The following is a 13,808-nucleotide window of genomic DNA, read 5'->3' on the forward strand; positions in this document are numbered from 1 at the left end:
TTATTTTTTAAAGGTTTTAGGAAAGGTTTTATAGAAGTTTTTTTTTTTTTTAATTTGAGATAAAATTCACAACATAAAATTCACCATTTTAAGTGTACTATTCGGTCGTTTTTAGAAAATTGACAATGTTGTGCAACCATCACCACTATCGTATTTCAGAACATTTCTATCACCCTGCCAAAAAGAAACCTTTACCCATTCCCAGTCACTCCCAATTTTCCCCTCTCCCACGTTCCTTGGCAAGCGCTGATCTAGCTTCCATCCATATGGATGTGCCTATTTGGAACATTTTGTAAAAATGGAATCTACAATATTGTGGTCTTTTGTGTCTGACTTTTTTCACCTGGCATGTTTTCAAGGATCATCCACGTTGTAGTGTGTAACAGTAATTCATCATTCCTTTTCAGGAAAAGAATATTTCATTGTGTGGATAGATTACATTTTGTTTATCCATTCATCAATCAGTGGGCATTAGGTTTGTTTCCTTTTTTTGCTATTATGAATAACTAGATGCCTGGTGACGGATTCGTGCACTGGTGGGGTCCCTCAGCCTGGCCTGTGGGGATCGGGCCCAAACCGGCTCTCTGACATCCTCCGAGGGGTCCTGTATTGTGAGAGGGTGGTTCTCGGGTGACGCACCTGGAATCGGGCTCCCTCCTCTCTGGGTCTGGGATGCGGGTGAAGCACATTTGGGGCCAACAGTGCCCCAGAAGCAACCTAACCCTCGACTGATTCCACAAGGAATCAGGCTCCCTCCTCTACTGGTCAGATGGTCACTTAGGCTTTTATATATATAGATAGCTATGATCATTCTTGTTCAAGTTTTTGTGTGGATATATTTTCAATCCCACTTTTTTTGAAATCTTTCAAAAAAAAAAAAAAGATTTGTAGGTCTTAAAACCATGGGCTCATACCACTTCACCAAAAGTATTTCAACATTTAACAATAATCAATTTGGGAATAATCAATTGAATCATATGGCTAGGACTCTCCTGGGCCAGCTTACACCATCACAGTTCTACATCGTGTACAAATGGGGGGACTTATTCCCCACAGGATATTTACTTTACAGTCAACAAAGTCTAAAGGAACCAAAGAATCTCTACCTTTCATTTGGGCATTATAGCTTTCTTTACACACACACACACACACACACACACACACACACACACACACACACAAATATATATTAGAGGCCCGGTGCATGAATTCGTGCATGGGTGGGGGGAAGGGACATGGGCCAGCCTGGCCAGGGGGAAGGGACATGGGCGGTTGGCCGGCCTGCCTGCTGGTCAAACTCCTGGTTGAGGAGACAATTTGCATATTAGCCTTTTATTATATAGGATATACACGGAGTGGCCAGATAATTATGCATTCAGAGATCATAATAATCTGGCCACTCAGTGTGTGTGTGTGTGTGTGTGTATGTATTTATTGATTTCAGAGAGAAAGGGAGAGAAAGAGAGAGATAGAAACATCAATGATGAGAGGGTATCATTGATCGGCTGCCTCCTGCATACCCTCATCTGGGGATCAAGCCTGCAACCCAAGCATGTACCCTTGACCAGAATCGAATCCGGGACCCTTCAGTCTGCAGGCCTATGCTCTACCCACTGAGCCAAATCGGCTAGGGCTATAGCTTTCTTTTTTTAGTTATTTCTAGGTATTACTCATCTTCTCCATTAAGATGTCAAGTCTTTAAAGGCAAGAACTAGTCTAGATTTTTCCTGATGTCCTTAAAGCATGTCCTAGCATGGAACCTTCAACACAGAAGACATCCAGCTGTTTGTGGGATGAATCATGCCCCACCCCGAACAGATTGGTGAATCTTTCTAAAACAACACTGACAAGCAAACGCAGCAAGACTTTATGAATATCTCTGGTGACCAGTCACCCCAAGGCAGCCCACTACCGGGTTTCTCTTCCTTTGCAGGACAACCCTTTAATTCCTTGAAAACAGTTTATGACCCCCTATGGTCATCCTCTTCTCCAGGACACAAATGCCCTGTTTCTTCAACTTGCCTCAACTATTACGACCCTAAGTTCCTCCTGCACCCTGGTCATGGTGGAAGGAGACGTGTAGTTGCACCACATATCCCCTTTCTTTTGCATTTAGACACCATGTAGGTAACTCACCAGAGGCAGAGATGAAGGGCGGTCTGCCCGGAAGCGGTCTGTCCGGAAACTGTTTTCAAGAGAAGACGGGTTGGGACTGTTACCAACACTTGTATTCTGCAGTGATTGAAACAAAATGAAACACCGGGTTAACTACAGAACTGTAAGAAGCATGGAAGACAGACAAGTCACTGGGGCTCGGCAATGTACTCACATCTAAGTGTCCACACACGGATTTGAGTAGTTTGTAAGTGGAATCTCTGGAGAGGAGGGAGACAAATATGTACTGAAAATAAAACAAGAGTAATTAATAACAGACACTGCCTGATGAGAAACGAGTATTCAGAGTTCAAACATTTCTTTGTATATATATATATATACTAGTAGCCCATTTGCAGGAAAAATCCTGCAAGCGGCCGCTGCGGCTGCAAGCGCTGCCACTGCCGCCGCTGTTGTGGCCGCCGCGCCTGCACCCGCGCGCCTCTGCTACCCGCCTCGCTCCGCCCCGCCCCGCCCGGGCTTTCCCTCTGGCAGCCATCCTGCTTTCCGCTTTTCCTCCGTCTTCCTTCTAAGTTGTCTTCAGTCTCCACTCCTCCCTCCGCATATGCAAATTAACTGCCAGCTTTGTTGGGTAATTTGCATACGCGCCCCGATTGGCTAGTGGGTGTGGCTTGGGCGTAGCAAAGGTGCGGTCAATTTGCATATTACTATTTTATTAGGTAGGATTTTTTCATTTTGAATGATATAGACCATTCTCTGGTCCATATCCTCATTCTGCTCACCCACACATTCAGTTCTTATTCCATTTCTGCACTAAAGGAAATATACTCCCCAAAAATAGCAACAAAACCCTCAAACTCAATTGAAGTAATGGACAAACACAGAGAAAAATGAAGGCTCCAATATCCTGAGAAAGGCACCCCAAGTCAGCACCGGAGGAAAAGACCTGGTCATTAAAAAAAGGCTAGTGATATTTACTAGACCCTCTCCACCTCCTTTTTTGTTGTTGTTTTTTGTTTGCTTGTTTAGGTATCTAGCAATTCCTGAGGGGTTGCTTTTTTTGTGCTGACCTCGCTTTCCACTGAAAATTTCCCAGGGGCTCTAATAGGCTCTTTCTTTTTCAAGCCACTTCCAGATCCTTCCTTGTACAAATATGGAGATTTCTGCAGAGGGTGCTTATAAGTGAGTTATGGGAAAGAAGTAAAATCAGAGTCAGACAAGTAATTTGGAGACCAGTGACATAAGGAAAAATGATTTTACCCTAAACAGTGTGTTGAGAAAAATATTAAAACTCACTCTTTCTCCATGTATTTGAGCCATGGAATCTTTCCAGACTCACTTTCCAAATTTTGTGATTACCCCTCTCATTCACCCATGAAAGAAACTGATACAATTTCTAATACAATCTATATATATAAAAGGCTAAGTGACTGGCCAACTGGCCAGTAGGTATGATGCGCACTGACCACCAGGGGGCAGATGCTCAACACAGGAGCTGCCGAGCGATAGCAACTTTGCAGAGTGCCCTCTCACACTCCGGAACCCCTGGGGGATGTCGGACTGCTGGTTTCGGCCCGATCTCCGCAGGCCAGGCTGAGGGACCCCACCTGCCGGAGGGACCCCGCTCACTCCGCAGACGCCCTTTGAGCCCCGGTGCTGCCCCAGGTGCGGCTGGCCACGGAGGAGCCGTGAGAAGTTGGCTCCAGGGCATGTCTGGCCCGTCTCGCCCGGTCCTGCCCCATCGGCCACCTTCTAATTAATTTCCTTTCAATGTGCACAAATCCATGCACCGGGCCTCTAGTATAATATAATATAGTATTATAGCCCAAAGTAGTTAGCATTATAGGTTCTGGCATTAGACAGACCCAGTTGCAAATTTTGGCTCTGACACGAAGTAGGCCACATTGGGCAAATTGCTTACTTAGGCCCTCTTAGCTTCAGTTTTCTTACAACAATATCTACTTCCAAGAGCGTGGTAGGGTAGACTAAATGGGAAAACATAAGGCAAGTATTTAGTATATGCCTGGCAAGAAGTACTTAATGCTTATTAAGCCATTAGTTTATCTAAATATTTTTTTCAAAAACAGGTATTAACATATTTCCTAGCTCATCTTTCCCTCTTCAACTATCAGTATGGTTACAAATGGAATGTGGCTTTTGTGCTTTCATAGAAATAGTAGGCAAAATATTAAAAAATAATTTCAAGTAAAATATGGGTAACCAAAATATTCCACTCCCTCTCTCTTCCCAAGCTGAAATAAGCACCTCTCAGTGCAGATATTTCTGGTTGCACATGACTGTGGCATCACAGCAGTCAACAACAGCTTGAGAATTCCCATACAGAAGTGGGATAGCACCCAGCCCATGTGGCTCAGTGGTTGAGTGTTGACCTATGAAACAGGAGGCACCTGGTGGACTCAAGACCCAGTAGGGAATGTGTAGGGGGCAGCCGATCAATTATTCTGTCTCATTGGTGTTTCTATCTCTCTCTCCCTCTCCCTTCATCTCTGAAATCAATAAAAGTATCCTATATAATAAAAGGCTAATATGCAAATAGACGGAACGGCGGAATGACCGGTCGCTATGATGTGCACTGACCACCAGGGGGCAGATGCTCGACACAGGAGCTGCCTCCTGGTGGTCAGTGCACTCCCACAGGGGGAGCGCTGCTCAGCCAGAAGCCGGGCTCACGGCGGGGGAGCGCAGCAGTGCTGGTGGGAGCCTCTCCTGCCTCCACAGCAGCGCTAAGGACCCCTTGGGGGATGTCTGCCTGCTGGCTTAGGCCTGCTCCCTAAGGGGTCCTGGACTGCGAGAGGGCGCAGGCCAGGCTGAGGGACCCCCTCCCCCTCCCAGTGCACGAATGTCGTGCATCGGGCCTCTAGTATTTAATAAAAAAAGTGGGATAGGTAAGGCAACATGGAAGCCAAGAGGGGGCAGGAACTGAATTTGTGCATGCATAACAAGCACAAGTTTTAGGTATTTGGGATGTCTTTGGAGAGGTCCCAGCTGAGGTTATGGGGCGGCCGGCCACCCCCACTGCAGGGACTCCTCAGTCAACAAGGTGGTGATGGTTGTTGTTTTAAATCATGTTAAAGACACTGAACATCAATTTAGCCTGACCTAACAGATGTTAGGGAGAGGAAAGTTGGGAAGAAATTTTATTTTTTTGACCTCGGTCAAGCAAATATAATTAAGTCAGCGGGAAATTAAAAGTTGGCAACAATTATATTAGAAGAAATCATCTTGTGAGGGGAAACAACACTCCGGGAATGTCTAAAGGCTAGGATTTTACAAACCAGTCTTACATATACGTGATTATGCCCTGTGGGAGATAATGATACTTATGGTCCAGGGTCTTGGTCTCGGCAGGAGGCCCAGAGAAGGGAGATCAGAGCGGAGGGGGCATACTCACCCTGTCTGTGACCGTCGCTATAATCAGGGCATTTGGCACCAGAAGGGCAGTTTTGGTTTTCTTTATCAGGGTTACGGAGAAAGCCGGAATAGAGATCTGAAACAGAAGCACTGCATTAACACGCTGGTTAAGACTTCACAGAACAACACTTGAAGTTTTCCTGTTAAAGGAAAAGACAAACCAGCAGCAGGCTCTCTGGGATCCATGAAAAGTCCATCTTAAAGAGTGGCCTGGGTGTGTCTCTGAGCTCCTTAAGCTGTTAATGCAAAGCCAGAGAATAAATCGGGATCATCAGTCCTGCTGAACAGCTTTCTGGGAAACCTTTATCTTTAGACTTGGGACTAGAATGCAAAATTTACCTTCACGTTAACGATAAGCCCAAGGCTCTAAAGAAGGTTGCTTTTGCAGGCTAATCTCCCATACCCCACTCTCCTCTGTCTCAGGCACATGTGGGTGGGGAAAATGTGAAAAACGCTGGTGTAATAGAACCATTACTGGACAGAAAACCTGGAATTTGAATTCTCAGCTCGGTTCCATTACTGTCCACATGACCTCCTCTACCTGATGAGTTATCCTTTCCAGGCCTCAGTTTGCTGATCTGTAAAATGGGGTCAGTTTTATCTACTTCCCAGGATTTTCTGTAGATTAAATGAGATAATGTATGGAAAATGCCTAGCACTCAATGACACTGTCCTTCATTTCCTCATTTGCCTCATGTAAAGGGGACGGGTGAAATAAAAGGACTCTAAATTCTGGTTCAAACCATAATGAATAACAATATCAACTGTAGCAGCTACTGTTAATACCTATTACAGATGAGAATGCCACTTAGTTATGACCTTCCTGTAAAGGAGATATTCTAAGAGATAAGGACATTTGTGTAGCGAGGCATATGACTTGCTTAAGGACATAAATATAATAAATTACAAAGACCAAATCTGAACAAATCTTATCCTAAGTGTAGTTCTTTTTCCGGACAATATACTACAAGAATGTATCAGATGCCACCAAGAATAGTCGATGTTCCTGATACTTTTATGTTATACCTGTATCCCTTCAACCCAGTTTGGTTTTCAGGGGTAACATCACTTTGATCCCTGAAAATAGAGTCACACACACCCCCAAGGTAAAAAGAATATGACCTGAATCTCTCTCTAGGTGCACCCACTCACTTGAACATATATTTTGCAAAAATGCTTTATGTATTCTGAAAGAGATCAACGAGGTCCGTGGGGAAGAGGAGGTCCTATGTTAATACTGGCAGTTTAAAGGAAGGAAAAAACCACGCTTTTTATGTTGAATATTGCATTCATTCACACTGGGTGGAATTGTTCTACTGTCCCTCCAGTTACAGGTTGAGATGACTTTGGAAAAAAGATGTCAAGATCTACTCAGACAGATGGCGATGTAAAAATGAGTCTAATTTTGTTTCTGAGCAGTGTTGAGGGGCTATCACTTTGGATTTCTTTTCATTGTCTAAGGCATGGAACACCCTTAAGGAGTTTTCAATCAGTTGCTTCATGAGTATAAAATGACAACTAGATCACATGTGAGAAATAAGGTGGAAATAACAACCTTTCAGTTCGAGCCTAGGTGGAATGTGATACGCACATTCAATTTTACAAGCATCTGAAAACACCAGTGGGCTAAGAGGTCCTGATTAAATGAAGACTACACTTTATTAATATTTTTTTCCAGGGGAGGGTGTTTAGAAAAGTCCTCTTCCTAGAGAAAATCGTGGTTGCCTTTAGTTCACATTGGATGGTGTTGGAGCCAGGCCTGCTGGCAGGGAGAAATTCCACCACGGAGTGGAGGCCCCGTATCCTTGACACCATCCTTCCAGGGGAAGAAATGTACACAGCACTGTCACGGTTCTGTGTCCCCGCTCTGCTGATTTTCAATCTCCCGTCTCAGATATAGCACATGCAAGAGCAACCCCAGCGTAGCAAGTCTTTAAAAACAGGGTCACTCCTACCTTTTCTTTGGTCAGTTTTCTCGTAGGTGGAAGTTGGATTTTGAAACCATTGGCAGAATCATATTCGTTTGAAACTGCAATGCTGGCTTTGTGAGTTCCCATATCCTTCACAAAGGAAGACTAAGACTTTCCTCACTGATGTCTTCACACCCTGCTGCTTCGGTGAGGTGTTGGCTCTCTCTGAATTCCTGACAGCCATCTTCACCACCTTGAACTGCATGGCGCTCAACCCCCAACCCCCGTCCCCACTCCATGAACAAGTTCTTAGAATCCAGAAATCTTAGAAATAGGGTGGAATACTGCTTAATATCGCTTTGCATTATAATGATTCAGATAATACTGTGCATCTAAAACAAGTCTGTATAGTAAAGGAACAATATAAAAATAACATCTGACCTAAAAATAGCATGCTAGTTTGCTGACTCAACACCAACAAAATAAAGAATTCCATTTTATTTGTTAAGTGGTCTTTAGCTAGAAGACTGCCCGTGGCTTTAGGGAGAATGCTTAAATAAAACATACCTACCACTTAAAAAGAATTTTTAATCAGCTACTTCATGAATATAAAAGCTGCTTACTCATAATCACAAATCAGAATGCTTGAAACCTCGCTGCGGTCACGCACACCCAACACGGCGTTTCTCCGACTCCTTATTTGGGTAGCCTGAATGTGACAGCACAGCTCAAAGGGCAAGAATGTCAATGGCATGGAATTCTCTTCCCTTCTGATGCCATAGTCCCAAGGTCCTTGTTTTAGAAGGCGGTGGCTTGGGAAGCCGCCAACTCCTTCAGGCTGTTCTCCTTAGTGGCTCAGTGTGTCACGGGCCTCTGTTCCCCCAGCTCTGTACTTAATGGGGATGCCAAGGTGTCAGTCAGCACCCACTGGGGATTGTGGGTATATGACTCTCAGACTCAGTCATAATGCTGCAATTCCTGCTCCTTCTGGGCTGGCAACAGTACAAAGTGAACTCTGTAAGTAGCTTTTTCTAGATGGTTAACTCGTATGAATACAGAACAAAATCAGTATTTCCTTAAAAAATTGTTTAATGTACATCCTTGAAACAGATTGTGGAACACTTTTCATAGGAATAACGTGTTCTCTGGTGACACCAGCTGGGTAAGAAGGATTGAGGGCAGGATTGTGGGAGAGAGGGAGGTGTCGGCATTGAGAACCTGTCACACAGAACCTGTCACTCGTGGAACCACCATTAAGGGTATAATAATGACACAATATTTACAAATATTGCTACACTGAAAGCAAGTCATAGCCACAGGGTTAGCTTCCTTTCTGAAAAATGATACCAACCTTAGTGTCTTTTCCAAAGACCTTGGAATGAAAGCAAATCCAGTTTTCTGATACAAAGAGCTTCCCTTGGTATAAAATTTCTTTCTGCAGAGCACAGGTAAAGCCTGAGAAAATATACACACGTGTTACATCATTTGGAATTTACATTTAGGACGAGAATTCTGTACAGATGCTGGTGACTCAGGGATGGGCAGAGACAACCCACTCCCAGGCTCACGACATCTATCATCTCCTTTCAGTCACCTTCACTGGAGTAAAGGTATAGAGACGAGGGTTTGTTTTTTTCATTCAAAGTTTTACACATTTTAGCATGAAAATCAAACCAGAAAGGCAAGCCTGTCACTGCAAATGAGGGTCAGGAATGGTGTGTCAGGACTCTCCTCTATGGAGGAAGGTGTGTCCCTTTGTGCTAACCTTAGCACTCCTGCCCTCCTTCCCTGGCACTGTCACTAGTGACGCCCTTTGAGACAGATGGTCCAACTGCCGGTACAGCATGCGACCCACGCCTTCCTGCTTGGAGATCATGGTGGAACCAGCATCTCGTCTTAGCCCTGTACACGGAGGGGCTGGAATGGAGCCCTGGTGAGCCCCAACGGCGAGTCAGCACATGTCTGTCCACCCAGATCTGTGTGTCCTTTTAGCCTTCTTTTAGTGGCCTGTCTTGCTCCAGGCTTGTTATCCTAATCTCAGGACAATCCAAACACAATGCATTTCAGCAGTAGCTATGGAAGGCGAAGATATCATTCTGGGATCATCTTGGATTGACTCCATATCAAGTAGGGAGACTCAGGTTCCCATTCGACTCGTCTTTCAAGAGCCCCGGTGAGAGCAGCATGAAGCTGGCGCTGCGGCTGCCTCGTGACTTTCAGAAACCACCCCTTGGAGATTCAGTCCCCAGCCCTCTTCCTCCTCCCCAACCAATGAGCATCTTTTCAACTATGGAGCTTAAAAAGCCAAACGGGTCAGAACTTACTTTGCCTCAGTGGTTCTTCAGTCGGGACTTCAAGAAACAGCTTGTGGAAGTGCAAATTTGCCTTGTACTACGGTGGGAACAAAACAGAGACATGGCCGCTCTCAGTTTTTTGTGGAACATCACACATTTTAACTTCAATTTAAATGACACAATGTAGCTTCCCTCCCTTATTTCAGCATCTTCATGAATTCCATCTCTCTGGTCTTACAGTCTCCAACACAACCCCTCAGTGGAAGGCAGGGCACGAAGGGTTCCTCTGCATATACAGTATAACCAGGATGCAGCGGGTGGCCAGCCTTCCCCAGGTGCTGGCTAAGGATGTCCCACGTAAGAAATGAGAGGGATGCTAAGGAATCTCACCAGGGAAGGGAGTAGACCCCAGAGCACTAAGGCTACAGGTGAGTAGTCTCAGAAGAGGACAGTGGTTAAAAACTTCGTAGTCACATCGACCCAAGTTCAAGTCTTGATCACACTTCTTCTTTGGTATGTGATTGTGGCCTACTCATCACTTAACCTCTCCGGGCCTCAGCTTCCTCTTCTGTGCCAGAGGTCAAAAACGACTTGCCTCCATGGGATGCCCTAAGGCTCAAATGGTACAAAACAGCTAAAGCACCTACTACCTGGGATTGTCACTAACACTGTTATTATTGTGAAGGCGGTTCCTTAGCCAGTGTCCCAGGGAGATGACCGTCAAGACTGGCAGGGTTTGTGTCAAGGGAGGGAGAAGACCCAAGAGTCTGAAATGTTGAACACCTCTTCATTTTCAAGGCATCTATTTCTACAACTCTGACAACAATGTACAGACCAAGTTTCACACTTTGCAAAATGCTTTCACAAACCACCCCAGGATCGCCTGGGAACTGACATCTCCACTGCCTGGGTCAGGACACTGTGCCTCAGAGACACTGGGTTAACTGGAACCACAGCTCTCAGGCGTAGAGCTGGGTCCTCCTTCCAAGCACCACTCTGCCTGACAGATAATTTCGATGGAAAACTCTTAGGAGCAAAACAGATCCTTGATGTTTTATCCAAACTAGGTGTGATCCCAATGGCAAAAGTAGTCCTAGTATTACTGTCAAGAAGAGCTTCTAGACAGGCCGTGCAGATGACTGATGGTCCCCACAAGTTTCTATCTGTACTAATAATCTATACTAATAAAAGGGTAATATGCTAATTAGATTGGGTTGACTGAACATCTTCCAGTTGTTCAGTCCTCCTTCTGGACAAAGCCACGGTGGCGGGGGCTGAGGCAGAGGTGGTTAGGGGCAATCAGGCTGGCAGGCAGAGGTGGTTAGGGGCAATCAGGCAGGCAGGCAGAGGCAGTTAGGGGCGATCAGGCAGGCAGGCAGAGTAGTTAGGGGCGATCAGGCAGGCAGGCAGGCAGGTGAGTGGTTAGGAGCCAGCGGTCCTAGATTGCGAGTCGGACATCCCCCGAGGGGTCCCAGATTGGAGAGGGTGCAGGCCGGGCTGAGGGACCCTCCCACCCCGTGCATGAATTTCATGCACCGGGCCTCTAGTTTTATAGATGAACATCTCATATAGTAGGTTACCTCACACTGCCTCCTAGGAGTACACCTGCATCCAGGAAGTTACCTGATTAAAGCCAGGTGTGCAAGGGGGCTTTACTGAGATTTTGTTTTTAGTGTCTATGGTGAGCACCACTTGTTTTAAAAATATCCCAGGCCACGGACTCTTCAAACATATCATTGTTATAAGAGGTTTTAAAAAAAGGGTAGTGGGACTGATAGAAATCAAAAGCAATCCCCGGCTCATGAGTGGATGTTTGAGAGGGGAAACAGAAAAGCCTTTATAAAAAGTGTTCACTACTGGGATGAATGTGGACATCTGAAAATGGATTTCACATTAATAATATATATTTTTCCACTTACTATTTAGTTAAATTTCTTGGGTGTGCCAACAGTGTTTTGTAATAGTTCTTAGGAGACACATATTCAAGTATTTAGGGACGAAGTGTCAAAAAACCCCACTGTTGGCCCAGTAAGTCAGTCACACTCTGTGGCGCAGAACTGGGCCTCGATGCCTGTCTGGGTATATTTTAGAGCAGAAGCAAGTCATGACCCTGTCCACAGGTCTCCTCTGTGTGCAGCTGGGTGGCCTCTGTCCCCATACTCCTTCATTTTAATGCAAGGATGTCACACCTCTCCTAGTCTTGGCCAATTATGAGGCAAGCACGGGACTCAGTGCCGGTCCCAGCTGGGGGTGCCTGTGGGCACCTGTCAGTACCACTCACTCAGTATGTGTTGAAAGGTCAGCTGTAAATGATGATATTGATGAAAAATCGATGGAAGGATCTGTGGTCTGTCCTTTCTCCTAGATTCTCTACAACCAATGCCCATGTAGTCCTGCCCAGCGGGAAGCTGCCTGCGTGGGCTCTTTCTTCCCATTGGCTTCATGCCTGTCGCCCTGGAAACAGCACATGTCTCACTCCTGCTTACCTGGCTGGAAGATGAAGACTTTTTCCTCTCAATCTTAGAGTCATTTTTGCTTTCTGTTTTGCAGTCGTTCTTATCACTCGCTAAAGAGACACCATCGAAACTGGATTTTGACCTGAGGAAAGAAAACCCAGGGAGACTATAGAATGAATTTTTTATGCTGCTCATTCATTTCATTGTAATACATCTTGATTATTATCCCATCCCACAAGAAGACCTGCCGCTCGCCTTTCCCTTCTGGCTGTCAGCAACCACGTGTTCCCCTCTCCCGGGTTTACAGAGCGGATGCTGTAGGGCTGGGATGGCTTCAGCAGACTGGAATCTCAGACTGAAGACATGGCCATTTGTAGAAGAGAAATATAACCATCCAATTGCGAAAATAATTATATCACCTCAAAAGTATTTTAATCAGTATAAAGAGTCTAGGAGGCAGATCATTAAACAAAATTGCAGCTATAGTTCAATCAAAAACATTGTTATGTCAGAAATCTATTAATATTTAACAGGTGTTCATTAAGTGGGGCACTGTGTGAAATGCCTGGGACACACAAGGCAGTCTTTATCCTTAAGGAGCCTGTGCACAAACAAACATCTAAGTCCTCATCGCAAGAAAAAACCGTGTAGCTATGCATGAGGACAGATGTCAACTAGACTTACTGCGACGAGCATTTCACAGTGTATGCAAATATTGAATCATGTGGTTTACCCGAAACGAATATCATGTTATACGTCAATTATGCCTCAATAGAAAATGAAAATAGATTAAAAACAAAACTTCTTAGCAGGGCAGTACACGATTTAGCCCCAAAACAATAATATCACAGGTGTTAGGAATAGGTAGAGGGACAACTAGTCTAGCAGGAGGAGAGAGAGGAGGAGACCAATAGAACCATGTGGGTTTAATGCGTGGGGCCTAATAGGATGCGCAGGATTTGGGTGTGAGGAAAAGAGACTAAACATCCCAGAGTGGGAAAACAGCCGGAGTGAAAGTAGGACACAGGAGAACATGTTTGGAAGTCAAGTCCAGGATTCCTTCCTAAGGTAGTCCTAGTCAAGGCTCTCCATTCACAGATGGGAACCTGACTACACATGACTTCAGCCTACAGCTCAACACAGTCATCTCAGAGTGGGTGAACAGGTGATTTTTAGAGGTTTGTGGATATATACGTATGAACAAGTTTTACGATAGGATTATGCAGATTTTCTTTTTGTTTATTGGGGGAAAATGGCCCATGAAATTCATGATTTCACAATATGATTCCTCAGAATGAGGCACAGCTAACAATTTTTGGCTCAAAGCCGATTTGAGAAGAATTTTAAGCAGTCTGAGTGGTATATGGGTGTGGCAGAGGGACAGAAATGTCTGAAGTCAGAGGGACATTAGGCTCTGGCTTTCTCAGCTGTGGAAAGACGGACTATGTGATGTCCCAGGCCCCTGCCAGACTCGATTTGAATCTGTGATGCTCAAACCACAAGTGAGATACCTCTCAGCTATTCAAGGGACATGGATTTGGATTCAGGCACTGGCCAATGAGCCTATTCACAGATCGAAATTTCTTTAGAATTCTAGGGAT

At 45.0% G+C, this 13,808-nt stretch overlaps 1 protein-coding gene across 3 annotated transcripts in view; it reads right to left on the reverse strand.

Annotated features, from left to right (window-relative positions):
* GRAMD2B (GRAM domain containing 2B) overlaps positions 1-13,808 on the reverse strand; it is a 94,499-nt gene that overhangs the window by 13,229 nt on the left and 67,462 nt on the right. For all 3 annotated transcript variants that reach the window (XM_079779545.1, XM_079779544.1, XM_079779546.1), the window contains exons 3-8: positions 12,238-12,349; positions 9,782-9,848; positions 8,809-8,912; positions 5,528-5,623; positions 2,330-2,401; positions 2,137-2,232 (exon numbers count right to left, since the gene is read on the reverse strand). In XM_079779545.1, coding sequence (XP_079635671.1) covers positions 2,137-2,232; positions 2,330-2,401; positions 5,528-5,623; positions 8,809-8,912; positions 9,782-9,848; positions 12,238-12,349 — 547 coding nt within the window. The remainder of the gene's footprint in view (positions 1-2,136; positions 2,233-2,329; positions 2,402-5,527; positions 5,624-8,808; positions 8,913-9,781; positions 9,849-12,237; positions 12,350-13,808) is intronic.

The sequence above is a fragment of the Cnephaeus nilssonii genome (genome assembly GCF_951640355.1).
Source record: "Cnephaeus nilssonii genome assembly, chromosome: 2".
NCBI classification, from domain to species: Eukaryota; Metazoa; Chordata; class Mammalia; order Chiroptera; family Vespertilionidae; genus Cnephaeus; species Cnephaeus nilssonii.